This window comes from Cydia strobilella, chromosome 15 (genome assembly GCF_947568885.1).
Source record: "Cydia strobilella chromosome 15, ilCydStro3.1, whole genome shotgun sequence".
Taxonomy (NCBI): domain Eukaryota; kingdom Metazoa; phylum Arthropoda; class Insecta; order Lepidoptera; family Tortricidae; genus Cydia; species Cydia strobilella.
The window spans coordinates 15,877,154-15,901,785 of NC_086055.1; the positions used below are offsets into that span (position 1 = coordinate 15,877,154).

Genomic DNA, 24,632 nt, shown 5'->3' on the forward strand with positions numbered 1-24,632 from the left:
TTATCAAAAAGGTATCTGGAATATTTTAATGTTTAAACTCAAGGGCCTGACACTCTTTGATAGAGAAAGATAGTCTTATTGCGATTCCTATAAGAGGACAGAGAAAAAAGTGCCATGCTTTGTCCTTATCACCGATCGGGTTTTTTTTTCATGGTCGGGTTATGGCAGCATAGGTAGGAGGCGATGGCGAAATACCGAAATTTATAAGAGTGAAAGAGAAAAAGGATTATGCTGCCATACATTAACTTGTCAATACATGAATATGTCTTTCTCTTACCCCTGGTCGCTCGGTTTCATGTCTATAACTACTATACTATGTCTATGTTTAAACTCGTAAATGTATCTGTCAGTTATATACATTTATAGCAACATCACGGTAATAATAATGCATATATCGACAATCGATAAAACTAGTAGACATATGACGTATCGACGACAGTATATTTAATATCCTTCAAAAAAAATGCATACGAATACTCGCCAACACTACAGACTCCGACGAATGTAGACCCTACTTTATTAAATACAAAATTTTGACATTAACATCAATGTACATTTTAGAAATCTGCAAATTTGTCAGGAAACACCCGGAATTCTTTCCAAAAATTGCCGACCGTCCTCGACGTTTTGAAAGTAGATTTAAGAATAACCTGGCGCCACCGACAAGTTCTGTACTAAAGCTACATAAATCAAGCCCAAACATGATGGCCATCAAAATTTATAATAATATCAGCGACGACATTAAATTGCAGACATCAGAAACGCTATTCAATAAGCAGTTAAAGGACTTTTTAATTAATAAGTGTTATTATAGGCTTAAAGATTTTTTGGAAGATGAAATGTAATTCTTTTGTAGTTTAGTGTATTTATTGGACATGTCTCATTTCACAATTTTTAATTTAAGCTTGAAATTGACATTATATAGGTATCGATATTTTTGACATCAACTTACAATCGTTTTAAGCATGTATATTATTATTGTATATTTAATTTTAATTTTATAAATTTTGGTAAAATAAAATCAGTTATGGACTTTAGAAATAACTATATATTATATAATACAACTATGAAATTATTAAAAGTTAAATAAGACACTGTCAAATATATTGTACATATATAAATTAATCTTTAGATTTAAGATAATTGCCTTGCCCTACCAGGGCCCATGTGAAACTATTATATGTGTAACACCTGTGTACCATGGATGCAATAAATAAATATGAAATATGAATAAATATGAATAATACGAGTAAGTATGTAGATAGGTATTTTTTTTATATTGTATCAATTGACGAGAACACACCGCGCTATACTCACGGGGAGTTTAAAAAACTCAAAAAATAATGTCACAAAGATGATGGCACAAGGAAGTCGCATTTCACCATAATTATGTTGACTTTTTACCATTGAACCGCGTCGCAACCATGACCTTACATTACGAACCAACCGCGCGTGATAACATTAAACAAACAAATCCAACTCTAATAAGCTCATAAATGAAGAAATGAATGTTCTTAGGACATACATTTTTATTTCTAGAAAGACATTTTAGTTTAAACAAATCGACAATCCAGTTGACACACTTACAGTGCGACATAAAATAGTAGAAAATAAACGAGGGCGCCACTTTCTATGTAACTGTCACATTTTTGACGTTTAAATGCAAACATGGCAACAATTTAGTATATAATTTTTTTAGTTTTATTTAAGAGTTAGACCAAGAAAAGTCTGCAGAGATTTTGACAATACACGCATAGCCAGTATTATTTATACGTCATAATTTCATAGAAGTTTGACGTTAAAAATAACACCTGCATTGGGTGTGCTGTCAAAATCTTTGCAGACTTTTCTTGGTTTCTCTATTTAATTTCTACTATTTTATGTCGCTCTATACAGGAACTAAAATTTCACTGAATGTAAACTTTTTACTTTTTATCGTTAAACCGCGTGGCAGCCATGACCTTACATTACGACCCAACCGTGCGTGACCAAACAAACAAATCCTACCGATTATATTATTTTCCTTGTGACTTATGCACTCGCTGGAAAGAATGACATTTTATTAAGTCGCCCCTTAACAAGGCAGGGTCGATTTGGCGATCACATGCATCACCAAACGTTTTCTATTCAGGTCAATGTGGGGAAGACTTAATTTTATTGTAAGGAAGACCGTAATAGCCTAAGAACTCTCGTATTTGTGTACATCGCTGACACAGTCAGAGGTAGAGCTTCACCACAGGGCAGACACGCTATACATCAAAAAATCACTCGCGTTTCTATGTGTGAACGGCACGTCCGTACACGTGTCATGCGTCATAGTGTAAGTTGCTTAAAAATGAGCACGCCAGAATTCCGCCAGATTTCTGTTGCGGGGCGAGGTAATTCGTGTCGGGGCGAGGCGGTGCGTGGCCGTTCTGTATGATAATACTATTACTTATTCTGTGGCTTCACTCCTGCTCTACTGACCTTCTGTAAGTGGAGTATGTGTACAAACGCCATAATTAAAAGCGACGAACGATGGTCTAGACGGACTTCACAGTGACCTTATTCAATAAGTAAAACTGATATTCGATTGTCATCTCGATCCGTATAGGGGTTAAAGTAACGCCACAACGAAGATGACACAGTTGACACACTAAGGTCGCATTTCACTTTATGTTGTTTTAGTATTAAACCGCATTGTAAATTTGTAACCATGACCTTACATTACGGGCCAGCCGTGCGCGACCACAAAACAATGAGTTCCACGACAGTTCGGCATCTCGATAGCTGCCGTTCATCCAACTGGTCGGACGCGAGAGATGTTACAAAAACGACCAGTGTTACGTGACCTCGGCATTCAAAATTGTTAATTTATAATGCAGGGCTGTTGGGGAGTAGCCTTGGGCTAAGAGGATTCGGGTACGGTCTTGGGGGTAACACTGGAACGGGTCTTGGGGGATCTCTGTCATACGAAGGGTGGGTGAGACGAGATCCTCTGCCTCTGGCTTGCCTTAGCGACGCCGACCACAAAATGAAGAGTCCCACGACAGTTCGGCATATCTCGATAGCTGCCGATCATCCAAACGAACGAGGGTTAGTCGAGTTAAGAGAACCGGTATTACATGACCTACAGATCAGTTAGAAATGGAATGCGATTCGATTTGTCTTTATGCGATTTTGATTGATACGTCAATGTTCTTCTAATTAAAACGGAACAATGAAAAGCGATTATCTGTAACATAGTGAAATGATTCATCAGTTGCTTTAATAGCGACTATATTTTTTTTTACTAGGTCGAATAAAAAAATGACAATCTCGTTCAAAAAAGATCATCATCAAAGGTGATAGCGGGACGACTTGGCCGCATTCTACCCGAAATGGTGGGGAAATACCAACGACAGGGTCGAGTGGAGAAAACGAGGAGAAGCCGGTGCCCAGCAGTGGGACACTCATTAGGTTAATAAAAAAAATCACATTCAATCATAACCCTGATCCAAAACTGCAATAATTAACTGTGATACAATAGCTAAACAAAATCTTTAAAAGATGAAGGAATTTAAAAACGTAGTCCCGTTGCTCTTGTTAGAATCAGCAATGATAAAAAACCTAAAGGAGATAAGACCCTGAACGGTACCTACTACAGCATAATGATGAGCAATTATCAAGATGAATGAAGGAAAACTTTTTTCTATTTGGGTAATTGTGACAGCAATTATTCGGGTTAAGAGTTAACAAGCGTACGACGTTTTTATGCTATTTCCAAGTAAAAAATTTGATGGTATCAGAAAAGAAAAATTACGTTTAAAAAGGGGCTAATTTGCAGATGAAATAATAAATGTATTTGTGTCGAGAGTTTCATTTTAAGGCAAGTTTCGCCGAATGTTACACAGTCATCAAAACGATTTTTGTAAGATTAAACATTGAGTTAGGAGAAACATTGTTTCTTATATGGTTAAGCGTTTATTTACGAGTATTAAAGTGTTCATTAGGTTAGCTCCGGTTTGGAAGATCACAATCGGAAAACACTGGTTCAAATCTTACTTTTACCAAAACAAACCAACAATTGACGCTTGCAAAAACGGGTCTTAATGAACACATGGACTGCCCGACTATTGGAACTGATAAATAAATATGAGAAAGGCATGTCAACAATCGTTCACCTACACACCTATCAATTAAATAGGATTTCCGAACGCTTGTTTATTCGTCGCAATGCGGCAATGGACGGCAAGTACACGCAAACATATCGTGTGCCGGTCTACCTACCGAGCTGGGTTTACCCGAGTATATGAGGACTATAGAAGTACATGCAAACAAAGTATAGAGTACCTGGGCTACCTATACCAGCTATCTATCCAAGTAAATGACAAATACACCTATCTTGAGACCACAATTCATCAGCTAAATTCAGTTTAGTTCTTATTATATTTGTTAAGGGGCCCACTGACTATCAGTCCACCGGACGATATCGGCCTGTCAGTTGTTCGGAACTGTAAATTTTTTGTTCTAACTGACAGGCCGATATCGTCCGGCGGACTGATAGTCAGTGGACCCCTTTAGAGTAATAGTAGTTAGTACGAGATCCCACGTTGCTTTCGTATTATTTGATTTCTTAATCAAAAGCACGGGAGCTTTAAATTAATTCTGAGAAATCTACTTAGGCCAAAACAACGGTTATAAATCTACTACTTATTATCGAACCACTGGACGTTCGGCGCCCTATTAAACAGTGTGTTTACAGGAATACTTATATCAATCTCATAATCAGCTTGTGAGAGTTCACCTATTTATTTATCGAATCGACATTAGCTCATGACTGTCTCCAATCCGATGGTATAAAAACCATGACCTATTAATATGCATTACAAAAGTACTATGATCACAAAATCGAATTGGCAATTAAACACTAAACAAAAAGCGGCTAACTGGCTCATTATGAACCATTCAGAGTAATCGTCCTACTTAACTCTGTAACGATAAGGTACTTGACCTTCGAGGCAATCAGAGCTAAAGGTGTCAGTCAACCGCTACCGAGATGACAGTAGCACAAGTGTTACTAATGGCTCGACCTTTGGTACAATGACGCATTTGGGCTACTACTAGTAGATCAGATGTCTAAAGAAGGCATAGATGAATACGTTTTAGATGTTTTGAAATGAACTTGAGGATTTTTAACAAGAAAATATGGACAACCTTTTTAACCTTTAAGTTCAATACGCAATCTGATTTCATCAATATTGTGATTCAAGATATTAAAATATAATAAAGCTTTCTTGAATTGATCATAAGCAGTTGAAAATGAAATATTATCGTAAAACATGATCAATGTACGTAATAAAGGTAAGATTAGGATTCAGACTGCGTTACTGCTGCAATACTGTGGTGCAGCAACGCTGCAGCAAATATCAAAAATCCGGGCTTCAACATTGATATTTTCTGTAGTAATGCAGTCGGCAGCTATGTCGCGCCGAAATACTGCAGCAGTAATGCTGCCGAATTTATTACTGCTGTTATTTTAAGAATGATACAATGAGATTACAAGCAGGTACAGTCTGAATCAACACAGAATGTACAGCGGGATATAAATATTAACTAACAAGAAAGCTCCGCATTTGTCAAAGGAATTCCAACAATTCAATATTGAATAAGTGCGTGGGACCAACAAGAGCGCCTTGGTTAAGATCGTGACTCTTCGCCGAGTGAAGGCCGGTCGAGAATTGCTGCTTAACTCGAAAACGGGTGCTATTGATATTCGAATATTAATTGGATAGGAAAGATCTAGTGACCTTTGAAGTTGATAAGCTTGTTGATATGTGCATGTTGATGTGATATATTATGTTATTGTGTTCAGGTTGCAGTTAATTCAATGTAGCATTATAAGTGGCACAAAGCGAGACATTTGTGAATTTTAGATCCTGTCCTGACAAACGGGTCAAAATTGATTTAGAATTGTAGTTAGTAAAAATCGGGTTTGTTAGAAAGTGAATCTCCTTTAAGCGTTTACATAGTTTACTAATGTCTAATGTTGCTTATAAAGTTTTTTAGCATTAGAAAGAACACAGAAATAAGGAAGAGGATAATTATAGGGTACTTTACGCGGTATACCTAATAATGAAATAATTTCAAGTAGCATCAGAGGTCAACCGGTTAACTATGGGGACAACCTAAGGCTAAGGGTGTTTTGACCAGAGATGTGCTATGCTAGCACATCTCTGTGGTCGAAACGCGCCTTATATTTGAGTTATTTAATAAACAGCGTGAATTATCAGATCGCCCGTCATCCGGTGAAAAGTCTGAGCTAATACTTGCAGATAAAAACATAACAAAGAGGGCCATCAGACCATACGTATTCGAGAAATAAAGAATAGACGGAATTATCCCATAGTTGCATTTATATCGGTAGACCTTAATTGAAAAAATAATGTCTGAGAACCTCAAGCTTACTTCTGCAGTTCCGTCAATATAAAACATTATATAGCTGATATCGATTAACAATAAATGTCAACATCAATCTCCTATTGTCGGATAGCTATTACCGAACATCCGAAATCAAACTGCCAAGCAATGATAACTCGGAGTGAAGACGTCAAAGAGTACAACCATGATTGATGTATCATCATAGGTGTTAACGTTTTGTCGGCGGGAGAAATCATTAATAACTTCAAAGCTATCCACGAAACAATTTTACTGCGGCGATAACCTAGTGTAACTGGACCTTAAGACTCGGGCACAACGTTTCGAGCTTTTTACTTAGTCGACTCTTTAGTAATTTTTATGTGGTGATTGTGGAGAGTAGGGTTTCCGAAATTCGCAAGCAGAAACTGGAGCACTAACATTTTTGGGGACATAAAATATTTGGGGACAATCTTACACAGCACAGATCAGCCTACCCCCAAACTAAGCAAAACTTGTATTATAAACACATACATAAATAGGTACATAGATAACATCCATAATCCATAACTCAAGAACAAATATTCGTGATGAATACACAAAGAAATGCCCTTACCGGTTGGATTGCAAACTTGAGAATTTTTCATAAATTACCTATGAGTTATGGGATTTCCTTACCCACCTTGCTGTAAGCATTTTACCATCAACATTTAGCAGCAGAAAATGTCAAGCGGGCGAGCGAGGATTTGGAACACCAAATGAACTGGAAACAACTTTATTGTTAAGAGATTAAAAGCGTATATTTTTAAGCGCAATTCGAACACCTAACCCGTTTAGATCTTATGTTGATTATTATAGAATTTTTTAGGTCAGACTTAAATATACTGGCCGCCTTGTGATTGGTCAGTGAAGCATTATGAATATGAATAGGTATTATCGGTTCTCTGGTCACTCATATCATGACTCCGCAGGGGTCGAGAGAAAGTGTCTACAATCAGCAAGATTGTTATTGTCAAGTCATTGTCAAGAACGCTAAGTCAGCGGCCAAATATGACAGCAGACATGGCTAAGGAAACAAGGGAAATCGCAATGATATTCGAAATTTTGAGTCTCACGGATAACATTGTTAGTATAAATGAAAGTGTTAGAATGACTAAATTTTTAGCGATATACATAATACGTAACTTTACATTAGGTAAATTACGTCGTTGGCGAAACAAATTGACAAAACAGATCAGATCAACCAACAGGATTCATCATCTTCCTCGCGTTATCCCGGCACTTTTGCCACAGCTCATGGGAACCTGGGGTCCGCTTGACAACTAATTCTAAGAATTGGTGTAGGCACTAGTTTTTACGAAAGCGACTGCCACCTGACCTTCCAACCCAGAGGGGAAACTAGGCCTTATCAGAATTAGTCCAGTTTCCTCACGATGTTTTCCCTCACCGAAAAGCGACTGGTAAATATCAAATGATATTTCGTACATAGTTCCTAAAAACTCATTGGTACGAGCCGGGGTTTGAACCCGCGACGAAAGTCACACGCTCTTACCGCTAGGCCACCAGCGCTCTTCAACCAACAGAAGTATCTAATCAAAAACAAAAATATAAGAATTCCTTAGAAACTAGACCGTGTCGTCACGGCCTTATATTTAATATTTCCCGATACACTACTGAACGCAATTAATTATAGGCAATCAACAATCATAACATAATATATTAAAGTGAGGATTTCGCAATTATTTAGAGGAAGGAACTAGGGATACCAACTAAGCTACCAAAATATTCCGTAGACAAGTCTACGACTAATATTTCCGCCACATCCTTCATTGCTATAGCATTAATTTTTATTGTGTTTTAGCTTTCCTTAGCAGGTCTTTCTGCTGAGTCAAACTTTTAATCAATTTTAATAAGTATAAAAAAATCCTAAACATTTTAGTAACTATTAGGCATTTCTCTAGCGATTCTAGTAAATTTTCTAGCAGAATCAACAACACTGCTGGCGCCTGCCTGCCAGCTATTATGACCAGTGAAAGTGATATATTACAGTTACATCACTATCTTTGTAATTAACCCTTCAAGCACTTGACAGAGACGATCAACGTATCTTGGATACGCTTATGCATTATGCAATCGATGCATAACATAAAATGTAGTTCGGTCTCGAGATGTGCGTCTTTTGTTTTTAATTGTATCTTATAACGAAATTGGTTTTTAACACACCCTTTAAAGTACATACCTAAGCAAGATACAATTTGTACAATGCCTCAAAGGCCTATTTTAGATTTAAGCTAGTTATTAATTTCGATTACGTAGTACCACTGTATATATCCTGTATGTAAATAAAGAGCAAGATGATATCCTTTACCTGCAAGGACAGAGAGAGATACAAGAGAACAGGAACAAGTTAAAATAGAGCAAAAAGTTAAGTTATGTACCAAAATCCTAAAACAGGTTTGATTGTTAAAAGCATATATGTAAGTATATATGTTTGCGCATTTCATCGAATAAATATATGCGACTGTGCAATGTACATATTGCCACAAAAACTACGTCACTAAGAAAGATACAAATTAACAAGTTTAACCCTATATGCAAAATTGAACCCTATCACTTTGAAACAAAGTTCAAAGTCATGTGGGAAATATATTCCCTCTGCCTTATAAAGGCTTAACATACGATTACCGCTTTTTAATTGTGAAATCTGTAATTGTGTAATCTAATTGTTACCCATTATCAGAAGTTCAATATTAATTAAGCGTTTTGAGAGCCCATTAAATTTTACGGGTCGTTGTTTATATATTAATGTGGTGAAATGTATATTAGCTTCTGATTTACGATATCGTCGCTATACTTACTCAACCTCATATCCGCAACAATCATTTGATGGAAATGTCGCTTTTCTTTCATTCGGAATACGGGTGTTTTTGTCATCAAATGAGTGTTGCAGATACGAGGTTAAGTAAGTATACCATCGTCCACGCTGTCAACTGACAAATCTTGAACCTTACTGTAAAGATGCAGCGGATGTCATTCCAGATCTAGAGCAGAGCCCAACTGGGTAGGTACCTCCACCTTACAGAAAACCGCAGCCAAATAACACTAGACCCTACTCATAGTGTTGTGTTCCTGCGGTGAGTAAGGTTGCCAGAGCTCGAGGGAGAGGAGTGTTAGGGTCGGCAACGCGCATGTAACTCCTCTGGAGTTGCAGGAGTATATAGGCTACGGAGACTGCTTAACATTAGGCAGGCCGTATGCTTGTTTGCCACCGACGTAGTATAAAAAAAAAGATACGATCCATAGATGGTCAGTTGGAATGGTGTTATTATAGTCAGCATCGAATTGATACTTGTAGTGACGGCCACGGCCAATATACATTTGACAAAATATAGTCAAACTAGCTTTTGCCTGTGACTTCGTCTGCGTGGAGTTCGTAATTTGGGTAACTTATTTTTTATCCAATCTGCTTTTTATCGATTCCCCATACAAAGTTCCACCCCCCTTTTCACCCCCTTAAAGGATGACTTCTGGGATAAAAACTACCCCATGTCCTTCCCCGAGACACAAACTATCTCTATACCAAATTTCAACTAAATCGGTTAAGCGTTTTTTTTTTGGGGCATCAACAGCATTTTAAGCGTTAAGAGGTAACAGACAGACAGACACACTTTCGCATTTATAATATTAAGTATGGATTAGCTCGACTTCGTCTGCATGGAATGATGATGATGATTGATAAAAACTGTCCCGTTTAAAGACATAAATAGTTTTTATTAATCCGGGGAAAGAACCGGGCCCTAAAACTACCTCACTCAATGCCAAAGATAGATATAACTCCGTAATAGATGGAAACAGTCTAAGGAAAAAACGTGCCTCGAAAATCACGAAAATTTGATTCTCGATCAGATGGCGCCACTACCTTTGGCCTACTCTCGTATAGAAGGCGTTGAGGGTTTCGATTGTTACTTAACAATTTTAACGCATATCAGTGAAAGAACATGAGTCAAAATCATAAAAATAATTAATGCAAATAAAAAAAACATTAATCCATATTAAATACATTTTATCGTATTTTTATAAATCTTCATTTTTAGTTTTAAAGTGTGTCGATAGATGGCAGTGAATTTACTGTGGTTACAAAATTTACTATGACAGTACCGCTCCATCCTATTATATGTATATATCCTCTTTCCTCAATACTGAATTCATTTAAATCAGTTCAGCGGTAGCGTGAAGAGGTGACAGACAGACTGACAGAGTAACGCATTTATGATATTAGTAAGGATATAGATATTTGATGTTGACTTGACCACTCCCATTTTGATCCAGTTTCTAAATCCAAGTGGGTAGTATAATGACCACTTTCGATAATATGTGGTATTTTCTATAAAAAGGGACCTTATTGTCCATGGCGCTTACGCCCTTATTAACGATGCTCCGATATAAATACAATGCCGCGCCGCGCGACGCTGTGCGGCGTTAGCGCCATCGACAATAAGGTCCCTTTTCATAGAAAATGCCCCCATATAAACAAGTTAACAGTTTATAATGATAAAATTCCAACCGGCACGTCTTAATTTATTTTCCGGTAATTGTTTTTTGAAAAGCGAAATTGTTGTGTCGTAAAATTAATCAAGAGAGTTATGAGACGTTCGTGTTCTGAATAAACACGGCAATGAAAGTAAAAGTTTTAATAACAAAACTTCCGTGAGACACAGACATACCGTCACCGTCAACGCAAGCTCCTGATGACGCTACTCGGTACGGAGTGAAACATATGACCCGTTATTAATATGTTTAATATGAAAGTAAAAGTTGTTTAAATTGATCTAAACTAAACTAATGTTGAACCAGCTTCGAAGTAAGTGCGTGTGTTTAAGTTATACCAGGGGCTTGTTTCTCAAAAGCTTGTAGCTTGTAAAACAAGTGGAAGTCCCTTTCTAACAAAAGCTGTCAAAAAGTGACATCCGCTTGTATTACAAGTTACAAGCTTTTGAGATAGGGGCCCCAGGGGTTTCCAATCTTTTTCAATCCGCGGCGCACTTGGAAAGTTTAAAATTGAATCTCGAATCCCTAACCTAGCTAGGCTACTCCAAAGAGGATATAATATGATAGAGCGGTACTGTCATAGTAAATTTTGTAGCCACAGTAAATTCACTGCCATCTATCGACACACGATTAAAACTAAATGAAGATGTATAAAAATACCATAAAATGTATTTATATACGGATAAATGATTTTTTTATATGCATTAATTATTTTTATATGATTTTGATTTTTTTCTTTCACTGATATATGCGTTAAAATTGTTAAATAACAAACGAAACCGTCAACGCCATCTATTCGAGAATAGGCCAAAGGTAGTGGCGCCATCTGTTCGAGAATCAAATTTTCTTGATTTTTCGAGGACCGTTTTTTCCTTAGACTGTATATATCCATCTATTACGGAGTTATATCTATCTTTGGCTATTCGAAATAGGTAACGTGGTGAGGAGGATTGCCTCACGGCGCCCCTCTTTACTGTCTACGGCGCACCAGGGCGCCGCGGCGCACAGTTTGGGAACCCCTGAGTTATACCAAAATATTTTCAATACATATTATAAAACAAAGTCCCCTGCCGCGTCTGTCTGTCTGTATGTTCGCGATAAACTCAAAAACTGCTAAACGGAATTTCATGCGGTTTTCACCTATGAATAAAGTGATTCTTGAGGAAGGTTTAGGTGTATAATTTGTAAGAGTTTTGTGTAAATTGATTGAACTACCCGTGCAAAGTCGGGGCGGGTCGCTAGTATGTAATAAAGTGTTATTTAAATATCGAATTCAGCTCCGAAACCTTACACGTACTTAGCTCGTACTTTGTTCAATACCTGCAGAATCATAATAAATAGTTTGAAGAAGAGGCACGCATACATTCTAAGGCCAAAGTATATTCTAAGGGCCTGTTTCACAATGTCCAAGTAAAGTATTGGATAGCTAATTAACAAATAAATTAACTGCCAGATAAAATTTGCTACAAAAAAAGCACTTTATCCAGCAGATAAAGCTTATTTGGAGATTGTGAAACGCCAACGATGACTTTATCCGTCAGATAAGTGGCAAGTAGCTTATTCAGGACTTTACTTGGACATTGTGAAACAGGCCCTAAGAGGAAATTACCTATCTGTAAATATTTATTTGCAGCTAGTTACATTGTAGATAAATTAGTTATAGTCTGGCTGCTATAAACACCCTGGACTGGATGTTATAAACTTAGGCAATGCGCACACGCAGCACAGTGCGCCGTTAATAAGTTATGGGCTAAATTAAACTTAATATGAGAGTCATAAATGGAATTAGCTGTAAACATTTATCTCCAGCTTGTCAGCTTGAGAAAATACCGGCCTAGTGCGAGTCGGACTCGCGCACCGAGGGTTCCGTACTTTTTAGTATTTGTTGTAATAGCGGCAACAGATCTTCTCTCACTCTCTATCACGCTTCGTGAGATACAGCCTGGTGTCAGACAGACGGACAGACGGACAGCGGAGTCTTAGTAATAGGGTCCCGTTTATACCCTCTGGGTACGGAACCCTAAAAAGCAGCTAAAAGGTAGGCAAAAAGAGTAGATCTACCACATTTTTTTTATTTCGCGCTTTCCTCTCCTGACAAATTGGTTTGCCAGATGTGATGGTTAATATTCGGTTATTAACCGATTTTTCCATACAATTTAAATTCGGTTTTACATTCCCTAATGAGTAATAACAGTTGTATCATTTGCCGCCCAGTACAAAACGGAGCCTAGACGTCACACCAGACTAGTTAAAGTAAGGATAAGCACGAACAATTACGTAAGTATATTGACCCGCCATTTCCGATCTCTAACGAACGCGCATAATTATATATCTGTCCAGCTCGCACAGTGTCATTGACCGCCGGCATCATGGGTGGGACAGCGACATAATTACACGCGTGCGATAGAGATATGTAGGAAATGGCAAATGGCGGGTCAATGTATGAAGTTTTTCGCGCTTAGTGTCCTTACTTTACATTGTAACTTGACGTACTATATACTCTGGAATCCCTGGATAGTATAAACTGGGCACTGCTTACGCAGCGCGGCGCCATTAATAAGATAAGGGCGGCTATAATTTGCGCGGCGGTAAATCAAATTAAACGCCACTTACGAGGCGTATCGCTTCTGTGCGCGTTGTTATCTGATGCTCCCGCAGGGTTGCTGGGATAGGAATAATTTGCTTAATTTACCACCTGTATAGCAAACAGTTTTCTCGAATCATTTTTTATCATCCATAAATAGATATCAGACAAGAGGCAAAGTGTAGCTAAACACTGCCTCTTGTCTGACATCTATTAAAAAAAAAAACATTTATTTCGGACCACAGAAATCCATAACAGGTTAGTCGAACATGTACATGCAGGAACTTAAAACTATGTTAGATACAATTATTTATTTATTATTACAATTAATTATTACTTAACTTACTACTCTTACTAGATATCTACATTTCATACGTAGCTAGGGAACGATGCAGGTATGAGTTTGTGGCACTGAGTACCCGAGTAGTGAGTACTGCCCTTTCTTGCATGAGCATAAGCTCATGACTCGTGTAAAATTACGAGTTTACAAACGCACATTTGTATTGTCGCTTTCCTAGTTCTTTCATTTTATCCCCAAAAACGCGTGTGACATGTAGGATCGAAAAATTCATTCAACCGAGATGAAGGTGGATGAAAAATCCATCGATAGGAGCGCGCGCACACTGAATGCCCTAATAATCTTCAAAAATAGCATTTTTCTAGTGTAAACGGTTTCATAAAACTTAGCGTTTGAACTCGAAGTGAAACTCGAACAGATACCTAATGGAAAGTACTAATACCAGAGAGGTAACCCTATCCAGCGATGTGCTACTGCGTGAAAGCGGTGACTCCAGGCGCCCGAAAGGCGTGCCTTTCGCACATCTGACAAAACGACGCCAACGCCGGTACCATTTCTACGTTAGACAATATTGTTATTAGTGATAATAACTCATAATGTATAACTCAATATGTTGGTCTACTTCTCTTGTGGACGATGACGTTTATGTCACGGTTCCGGTTTAGATGTAAATAAAATACGAACCAAATACGTGACACAATAGGTTTCTTGACACATGTTGAATTATATAACTAAATCTAGTTAAATAGATAGAAAATGAGCAATTTATAACAATAAATTGGAAACCTAAAAAATATATGGGAATAATAAAAAAATACAAGACCTCAGTTTCAAATATATATATTTTTTTTTTTTTTTTTTATGAAATAGGAGGCAAACGAGCAGACGGATCACCTGATGGTAAGCGATTACCGCCGCCCATGGACACCCGCAACACCAGAGGGGTTGTAAGTGCGTTGCCGGCCTTTAAGATGGGAATACGCTCTTCAAATAGGAATAAAATAATGGTACCATTCGATTCCTTACATTTCGGCACTGAGATAAGAAGCACTGGCAGCACAAATAAATAACTAGCCGTGTTGCACATACAACTTTTTACCTCAGCAGTGAGGACATAAAGGAAGAAAACAAAATACCTAGGAGAACAAGCAACAGTTATAAATATGAATTACGCAAAAGTCGTTGCTGGAATGCGCTAACACGTAACAGAACTATTATGAGAACTAAACATTATTAACATAACATAAGGTGTGAACAATAATGCCAACAATGACGGATGATCAGCTGATATGTTATTACAAGCCGATTATATGGAGTCTTAATTAAAGCCCTTCATGTTTCAAGCCGACGCGATGTGTGATTCGATTAGAAAGGAAGGCTGCGCGTGCGATCTTCAGGGTTTTTAATTGCGAATTGATGAGGTTATTTTGATTTGATGTTGACGGGTGATGGGTCTATGTGTTTGTATTACGAAAGGTATTTTATGCTGTCATAGCGACTAATCAGTAATTACTATACATTAGGACCTCCAAACTACAGCTAGTAAAACGGCTGCGGGCCGGCCAATTAGGTCCGCAAAAAGGCCTTATTCCAAACAATCTGGCCCGTGAAAAGGAAGCGGAAGCCTGGCTGATGACTTCGGGTCAAAAAGTTTGGAGACCCCTGCACAGTGCACACCTTAATAAGAATTCTACAAAAAATGTAAGTGAACTTGTTAAGATATAGAAAACCTAGTAGTATAGGGAGTGAAATACAATGAAATACGTATTTTCCACAAAATTCTTTTCATCATCGACCGTAAAAACAGTTTATGAGTAGCGAATACTAACCTCTTATCCCACCCCAAATTTAATTTTCTTTCCCTCTCATTTTACATTTTATCCCAGTTGCATCCTAAAGCTCTAATTTCGCTTTAATGTATTATCTAAGACCATCAGACACCATGGCCATATCAGACCACGCATGGCAATTCCTGGCAACGTTTAGCTAGCATTTTGTCTACCATTCGAATACAACTTGAATGAATAAAGTCCAAAAGAGAGGTAGGGGCACTGTGAATGTCATATCGCGCTGTGTGGTAGGGCACAGCACAGCGGATGTCATTCCAGATATAGAGCAGAGCTCAACTGGGGAAGGACCTCCACCTTACAGAAAACCGCAGCCAAATAACACTAGACCCTAAGTGTTGTGTTCCTGCCGGTGAGTAAGGTTGCCAGAGCTCAACGAGGGTGCGGGGTGTTATGGTCGGCAATGCGCATGTAACACCTCTGGAGTTGCAGGCGTCCATAGGCTACGGTGACCGCTTACCATCAGGCGGGCCGTATGCTTGTTTGCCACCGACGTAGTATAAAAAAAATGGCTGAAATAATGAAAGACTTACCACCAGCTCTGCGAACTTGGCGTCGAGCTCATCTTGCGGCGGCATGGGATGGGTGGGCGTGACCGCCTGGAGCGCCAGCCCGCCCGTGCCGCCCACCACGCAGTATGTGATCTCTGGAGGCTCGTCATTCTGAAAACAGAGATATAAGTTTAAATATTGCTAGACAAATAAGGAGTTGGGGCGACCGGTGTTCCTGGGCGGGCTCATTCCAAAAAAAAAAGCAAGAAAAATCAAACCACTCCTCGAGACGACAGGTGAATAGCCTGTGTTATCATTAGTCGGTCTAAGAACAGGCATAGCAGATCAGCGGGAGTGTGTAGCCAGCCTTATGGGCTTCTTCTGGCCCTTCTGTAAGTGACATATCTTAGAATTCTATTCTTGTATGAGAGAAAAAGTCATTTTTAAGCATTCTCACATTGAATACTAATCACTATGATAAAAACATATACCTAATGTTTCTTTTTTATTTTCACAATAAGTATAATAATTTGTAATCTCTGCTCAGCATGCTGCAGCTGCAACTTGTTTGCAGCAACACGCAGACATGCAGAATGTCAGTATATTTTTTTTACGAAACAAATGTTACACCAACCAGACATTCTTAAAGAAAAGTAGTATCAAAACATATAAAACTGCGTAGTATCACCGTTACTAGCAAAATGTCAAATCAATAAACAGGCACAACTGAACACTTTCTTTACCTACGTGAACGCTATCGAAAATACCCACTTTACGAAATTATGCAACGTCCTACCCTTCATTATCATTTAAATTTACGACCATTGTAAATTCACGCAATACTAAGATGAAGAGATAAATCTTCAAACGGACCGATTTGTCCACGAAATGATATACCGGCCACTGTTAACTGACTGATCTTAAACTTTATTACAAAGGCATAAGATTCACTGATGGTCAGTTGTTGTTACAATATACAAGAATCCGAATTTAAATTGCAAAGGAACATAAGGAAGAGCAAGACAGTTCCTTAAACGGCATACAACTAATAAGGAAACAAGGTGAACGGAAAGAAAAATAAATAATGGCTGTTGCAATCGGAGTCGAATTACACGAATTACCGTTTACTTTACCGTAATCGGTAATTAATTACACTGTCACACTTGATGTCAGTACAGACATAAAAAGTGACAACCAAGGGCCTGACACTCTTTGATAGAGAAAGATAGTCTTATTGCGATTCCTATAAGAGGAAAGAGAAAATAGTGCTATGCTTTGTCTTTATCACCGACCGGGTTTTTTTTTTCATGGTCGGGTTATGGCAGCATAGGTAGGAGGCGATGGCGAAATACCGAAATTTATAAGAGTGAAAGAGAAAAAGGATTATGCTGCCATACATTAACCTGTCAATACATGAATATGTCTTTCTCTTAGCCCTGGTCGCTCGGTTTCATGTCTATGACTACTATACTATGTCTATGGTGACAACCATATATTGCCAATTGAAGATAGACGCCTATTAGGCCAGATCCCAGTGCGCCCTCACGAACGGCCAAGAGGGTGAAACGCCGGAGTGGGTTTAGTGGGTAGGGCCAGTTCTCCCCCCTCTCGCCAAGAGAGGGAAAAGGAGCGGCGAGTCCCACACACTGTGCGTAAGTGCATTCCCACTCCGACAAAAAAAAAAAAAAAAAAAAAAAAAAAAAATTAGAAATTAGAAAAAATGTTAATTGTCGATCCAGAAATGAACGACAAAATGCACACAATGGCCAGGATGGTGAAATGACAGGAAACTTTTTTGCAAACATTTAAAAAATTCACGATACCTAGAACCAATATTTGTAAAAAGCATTATTTTAAGTACGATAAGTTCCCAGAAACGATTCGTAAGTTGACTTTACCACTTCAAATAATGTGTAACTTAAAATGTATGCACTTTAAATGTTCCCTAAACTACTATGTAAGCTTTGAGTCATCAAGTAAAACCGAAAAAAACCGGCCAAGTGCGAGTCGGGCTCGCGCACGAAGGGTTCCGTACCATTGCGCAAAAAAACGGCAAAAAAATCACGTTTGTTGTTCCCATACAACAAACAGAACTACATCATCTGTGAAAATTTTAACTGTCTAGATATCACGGTTCATGAGATACAGCCTGGTGACAGACAGACAGACAGACAGACAGACAGACGGACAGACAGACAGACGGACAGACGGACGGACAGACGGACAGCGGAGTCTTAGTAATAGGGTCCCGGTTTTACCCTTTGGATACGGAACCCTAAAAAGGAACGTGACTCTACGCTCAGTTAAGATGATCTGCAAGAAACATTATCATGAAATATAAGCTATATTAACGGGTTATGAGTCAGCGGCCAATGCCGATCCTTTTGCGGCGCCGGGACACAATTCCTTGAATTTGTCGCGTGCGTCTCACGAAACTGTTAAGTGTCGTCAGGGTTGACACTCCATTATATTAACTATCATTATTAGTTTGACCTTTAGTGATTTTAAATGTTAGTATCTCAAACCCTAGCATGTCATATGTGCCATTTTTAACCAAAAGGGTAGTTATTGTCGCTTGTCAGTAAGGCGCTATTTACATATAGCTTCAATTAGAAATCAACCTTATCAACAAGCGATGTGGTACCTTTTGGTTAAAAACGTCACATATTTATAAACCAAAATGATGATGATGATGATGTTCACACAGTATACTACTACTTTGTGCTACCTAACCAATTTTTTTTTTATGAAACAGGAGGCAAACGAGCAGACGGATCACCTGATGGTAAGCGATTACCGCTGCCCATGGACACCCACAACACCAGAGGGGTTGTAAGTGCGTTGCCGGCCTTTAAGATGGGAGTACGCTATTTTCTTGTTATAAATTCAATTTATTTACGACAGAATAACGTTATTATTATATTTGGAAATAGACGAGTCGACTTAAATTATAATATATTATATTATTCATATGGAAAACAAAGAGAACAATCTGTAGGAAAGAGCAAACTGCAAATATATTTTATCTCATAAATAAATAAAACGGAACCGTGAACTAGATGCTTTAATAAAATAATACAAAGTAAAGAAAGAACGGCAATTTTGTTTGAACAATTATCTATTTTAGCATTGCTTAACATCCACCTGTTTTCCATTCCACCTACATATACGTATGTATTTCATCATTAAACGCAATCTTAATGCCTACCTACCTTTTATATTAACTTTAAATCTATATTTTTTTAATACTTACCTAGTACGTTACGACCATCATCATGATCTTCAAAATCTTTCATTTCAGGAGGAGGAGGATCAGAGAAGGCCGAACAGAATCAATTAATCCATACAAAATATTATAAATGCGAAAGTGTGTCTGTCTGTTATACTGTTACCTCTTCACGCTTCGTAGTATGAGTCCCGGGGAAGGACATAGGATAGTTTTTATATCGGAATCTATCCCTAAAGAGGGTGAAAAGGAGAGTAAAAATTTGAAAATTAATGAATTGCCTGTTAATTGGTGTAAGTATGCTCAAAATTATTGCCATTATATTTTATCCAGACGCTGTGCATACTCTTACTGCTGGTACTAATTCCACGCAGACTGAAGCCAGCCAGATAGGCAGATTCCACCATCAGAATAATAATTTTCAATGAGAGATAAGGAGAGAGAGGCAGAGAGGGACATTGTGTCATCTTAGACACTGATAGACACATATTCCTTGGAAGGGAATTTATTATAAAATATGTCCATGTTTATTTCACCTTAAATGGCAAGAAACTTGCAACAAAACTTAACAAGCTTGAAACAGAAAGCGATAACCCTTTTCACAATTAAGTGAAGCTTATATTCGTCGATGATTTCACCGACGTCTGACGCTAAATTATTTACGCTCATAAGGGCAGTTTGCAGTAAATTTGCGACGCTAACCAAACATTACAACTTGAAAGCTATAAGTATTCATAACAACGGCATCCTCGGAACCAGTTCTCTGATCAAACATAGTGTTAGACATCAAAAGGGGCGCTTTAACAGTGCATAGTTCTTAGAAACTTTTGTAAAGTCTATTAGCTGTTAAGGGAATCCTATTATCGTATCTTTTTAAACAGACTTTAAATAGCAGGAGGTTTTTAGTTCGTCGGGATATTTGTTTTTCACCACAACAGCCGGTAAAGAATTAGACTAACTTTACTTACCTACTCAAAAATATGTCCCATAAAATAAAACTATGAAATCGGATTATATCGCGTATATTGAATTTATGATACATCCCTTTGTTTCAATCCCTTTACAGCGTTTCGTTGTTTTATTTCATGAGTAATTATAGCGGTAACCGAAGACAATATGATATGTCCCATAATAGTTCTTAATTCCCTGATATAAGAGCTATGGGACATATTAACATCTTAGTTTAGGTACTAACATAGTAATTTAAGTATATTTGTAACTAACAAAATATGGATTGTATCGTCCGAAATAAATTATTTTTATTTTTATTTTATTTTTATTTTTATATTGTTGAGTACGTTTTGTGTACCCATATTTTTACACTTGACTGTACTGAATGGCAGTACGAGTTGTGCCTTTAACTTGCAATTCGTGGATTCGTCTTCTTTGATAATCGATACGAATTGCCATTTTCCTGCCTCTGCAATAATGTACTATTTCTTTGAAGCTTCACAGCTGTTCGATTGTGTTCAGCGGGCTCAGCACGGTCGCATTTTTGTCGCCTGTCACCATGCCTGTCACGTTCTCACAAGTATGTAAGTGCGAAAGAGACAGGCATAGTGGCAGGTAATAAAAATGCAACCATGCTGCCACCGCAGGTCAGAATAGGATCAGGACAAAATGTGTAAAGCGTTGCGTGCAACGTCGCGGTCTACAAGAATGTTACCGTCTTCCGAACAGCGCTCACCGAAGGCAAAGAAGCGTATTCTAATTGTAATAGCAGGTTTGATCTGGATTTGTTGTGGATATGATCTGTCAGTGCTAAAAGTGACGTTTCTGGTTGAAGAAATATAATTTTTGACTTAAATTCATACCCTGTTATTACAATCGGAATACGCTTCGAAGGCCCTACAATACAAGCGTTTACGCTCAAGTATCAATGTGTTACTAATAGTGTTAAAACTTACATGCAAAGCGAGGCTAAGCTTTCTTTTCAGCGTAAAAAATCCTTTGGTATGCTTCTTCGTGTCAATGCAACTCATGATCACCAGTCATGTGTCCACACTTCCCTACAATATGCACGCACTGATGTATGCGACATGCGATATGCGCGGAACGATCACTGCACAATGCCCTGGCGCCGGTATTATGTCTCAATACTCTCAATCAATTTGACAACTGGAGCGGTATTTGACTTTATTCAATGCCGGGTCGTGACATACCGACTTGGTTTGACAAACAGTCAAGTTTTACTGGAAATGATGATAATGTGATACAAATGAAACAGGACGTGGGTGGTTTCTTGAGACATCTATTTGATGAACATTCCAGAAAATCATAGGTATGTCATATAGGAACTGAGATACTGCAAGTAAACTGGAACAGTTGACTTAAAGCTTCTACGGACAACTGTAGGCTTTATGCCGTTGCAACAATTTTAATTCTAGCCTAATTTAATTTGCTATTCTATAATTTAATTTACGAATGGTCAGTAAACACGTTTGATAATGGTAATCACATTATTTTCTTGCAACGATTCTTAGAACACAATTTTAAAGAAAATTTTCGTCAATCTTGGCATATTGATCACTGATCACTGCCCATTGTTCAGTACTGGTTCCGGACTGCTACAAAAATCCAAAGAAATTAGACGCTCGAAGCACTTGTTATAGCGACCTTCAAATATAAATCTCCAGCCACACCCACTTCCGAATTCAACAGTATCACAGCCATTTCACATTAAACTCAAAACCAAAGTCGAATACCGGTCCTGCGTCCGCGCACGTTTTCCGTTCGATATATTGTCTATATGAAACACTAATTGACGTCTAATTACACTGCCCGTCGCGACTTGAATAGCCCTTTAGGAATTCTTTGTCTGCTGGATAGTTCACGTGTGTTCTTGTAGGTGGAGCGAGTGCGGGTTAACCAGTGTAATGTGGTCTTGAGATCTATGTGTCTGTCTCGTCTATGTAAATTTCTTTGACTCGTCTTTATGTAGCCTTGAATTTCATCAGCTTGCATTAATGTGTCCCTTTCTACTCTTTGTAGAGAAGACTCTAAACTTTTTAAATATAATGATGAAAAAGTCATAGCCTTCTTCTTCTTCTGCCTTGAAAAACAAAGTATTTTCGTAGGGACAACTGTCATTGTTATTCTTTTTATGCTTTGTTGACGATGGGAGTCATTTTAATAATAGGTAAAGTCTTTTCGAGTCACATCACTTCAAAAGACTGAAGAAGGGTTCGATATACAACTCAAAAGACTTCTTTGACGGCATCTCGTAAAAAAGTCGAGTTGGATAAATTTAGACGAGGTTCTAAGTACCAGCTCTTCCTAAACTGGTTCCGAACCAACCTACTCGCCTATTCTAGGAAAGCGTTTGCAGCAACACTTCTGCTCCTTTAATCTATCAACATAGAAATATAACGTCACGTGCCATTAAGAAAAACCACGTCTCTTCCGCCGTTTCGGATTTAAAGCACTTAATGACTTCGATAAGTGCAACGTGACTTTGACCTTGTTTATGTATTTCATAAATGGTTACCAACAAAAGGAACCAATCAGCGTTATCCGTTTCGTCAATCAAATGTTTTGACTTGAAAATATTAAAAGTGGTCCGTTCTGATCTGACCTTTTCCTAATTGAATCCGTATTGGGGCGGAATTGCGTAAATTTAAACGCAACGTTTTCATATCTACCATAATAGGCTTCATTGATCTTTGGTAGGATCAGAACCTATAATCAATTCTATCCATACTCTGTCTGTCTGTGTGTTACCACTTCACGCTTAAACAACTGAACCGATTTAGTTGAAATTTGGCATAGAGATAGTTTCGAGTCCCGGGGAAGGACATAGGATAGTTTATATGTCGGAAATCATCCATAAAGAGAGTGAAAACGGAGATGAAATTGAGAGATTTAATGAATTGCCTGATGAAATAATTAATGTCAAGCAATTAAGCTTATGCTCAAATTGAATGATTGCTATTACACTTTATCCAGGCGCTAAACTTACTCTATCTGCTGTTACTGATTCCACGCAGACGAAGTCGCGGGCAAAAGCTAGTATTTTTATATCAGTAAGGTCAACTGATGGCACGTAGGCTGTAAGCCGCAGGTGTATTGCATTATCGAAATTTCAAATGCGTTGCCAGTTCCAAGAACGATGATTAAATGCCTCTATCATAATTATTTCACTGACGGTTTAACTCCTACGCTGAAACAACACTGCATTCACTTTTGTTTTATTAGTCTCGTCTCGCCCCGTCTCTAATCTCGCCTGTTACTGTTAAACTATTCCTAAGCACACAAGTGGGGTAGTCACACAAATTTATGTTTTGACATTTTGCTGGGACGTCAGTTAGCCGCGACCACGACCAGTGAAACCTGTGTCGAAACGTCGGTAAATAAAGGTAACAAAATAAATTCGCGATAGACCCGATTGTAAATGTGATTTAATATGTATTCTTAAGCATTTGTACACAGTATTGACCTGACATGCAAGGTCCAGACATAGAGAAGTTCCAAAATCGACGACACCACTCCAGAAATAGAGTCAACCCCTCAAATAGAAATAGATCGTAGCCAGGTCTTAGTCCGATAAGCTCTCAAAAACCGCAATTATTTTGGTATTTTGAGTTAATATGAGCCTGTCATATCAATTTGTATGTCACCAAGAGTCTGTATATATTAATTTTGAGGTTAACAATCATTTAATTGACAGAGTAACATTCATTAGTGATACCAAGTAAGCGAACTAGGTACTATCATTGTTCACCTTTCCTAAATCACTTTCATATTCTTAATGAAAGCTTAAATCAGTTAAATTGTTTAATCCCGTCAAAACTTTAAAAGGTTACAAAATAAATAGTTGGCGCGAAACTGTAAGATAGTGATTGTATTTGGATTGATTGACGTACGAATAGAAGCGGTAGTTAGCGGGTATTAGTAAACGCCATGGGTCGGGTCTATTCTCAAGTCAGCGTAAAATATAGACGACCTTTTCTGTAGACTGGAATTGTATAATCAGTATCTTCTTCTTTGTCGGTCCCTCATTGCTGAGGATCGTGACCACTTGGTTTTGCAGTTCCTGCAATTTTTCTACATCGGTCTCGATCTCACTGTAGCCTACTACGAGTACTACGTTCGTTACGCAGCGTACTACGTAGGCGAACAACACGCGAACGCAAAGCGATGCGATGCTTGCCGGGGTGAATCAATCCTCTGATACCTATAGAAGTGTCCTACGTGGGCGATCTCGTTGCGAACGCGAACGCCGTGGACCCGCCGCGCCGCTTCACTTCGCGTTCGCGAGTTGTTC

General features: G+C 38.2%; 1 protein-coding gene across 1 annotated transcript in view; it reads right to left on the reverse strand.

Moving 5' to 3' along the window:
* LOC134747665 (disheveled-associated activator of morphogenesis 1) overlaps positions 1-24,632 on the reverse strand; it is a 108,397-nt gene that overhangs the window by 45,998 nt on the left and 37,767 nt on the right. Inside the window, exon 4 of the mRNA XM_063682273.1 lies at positions 16,186-16,314. Coding sequence (XP_063538343.1) covers positions 16,186-16,314 — 129 coding nt within the window. The remainder of the gene's footprint in view (positions 1-16,185; positions 16,315-24,632) is intronic.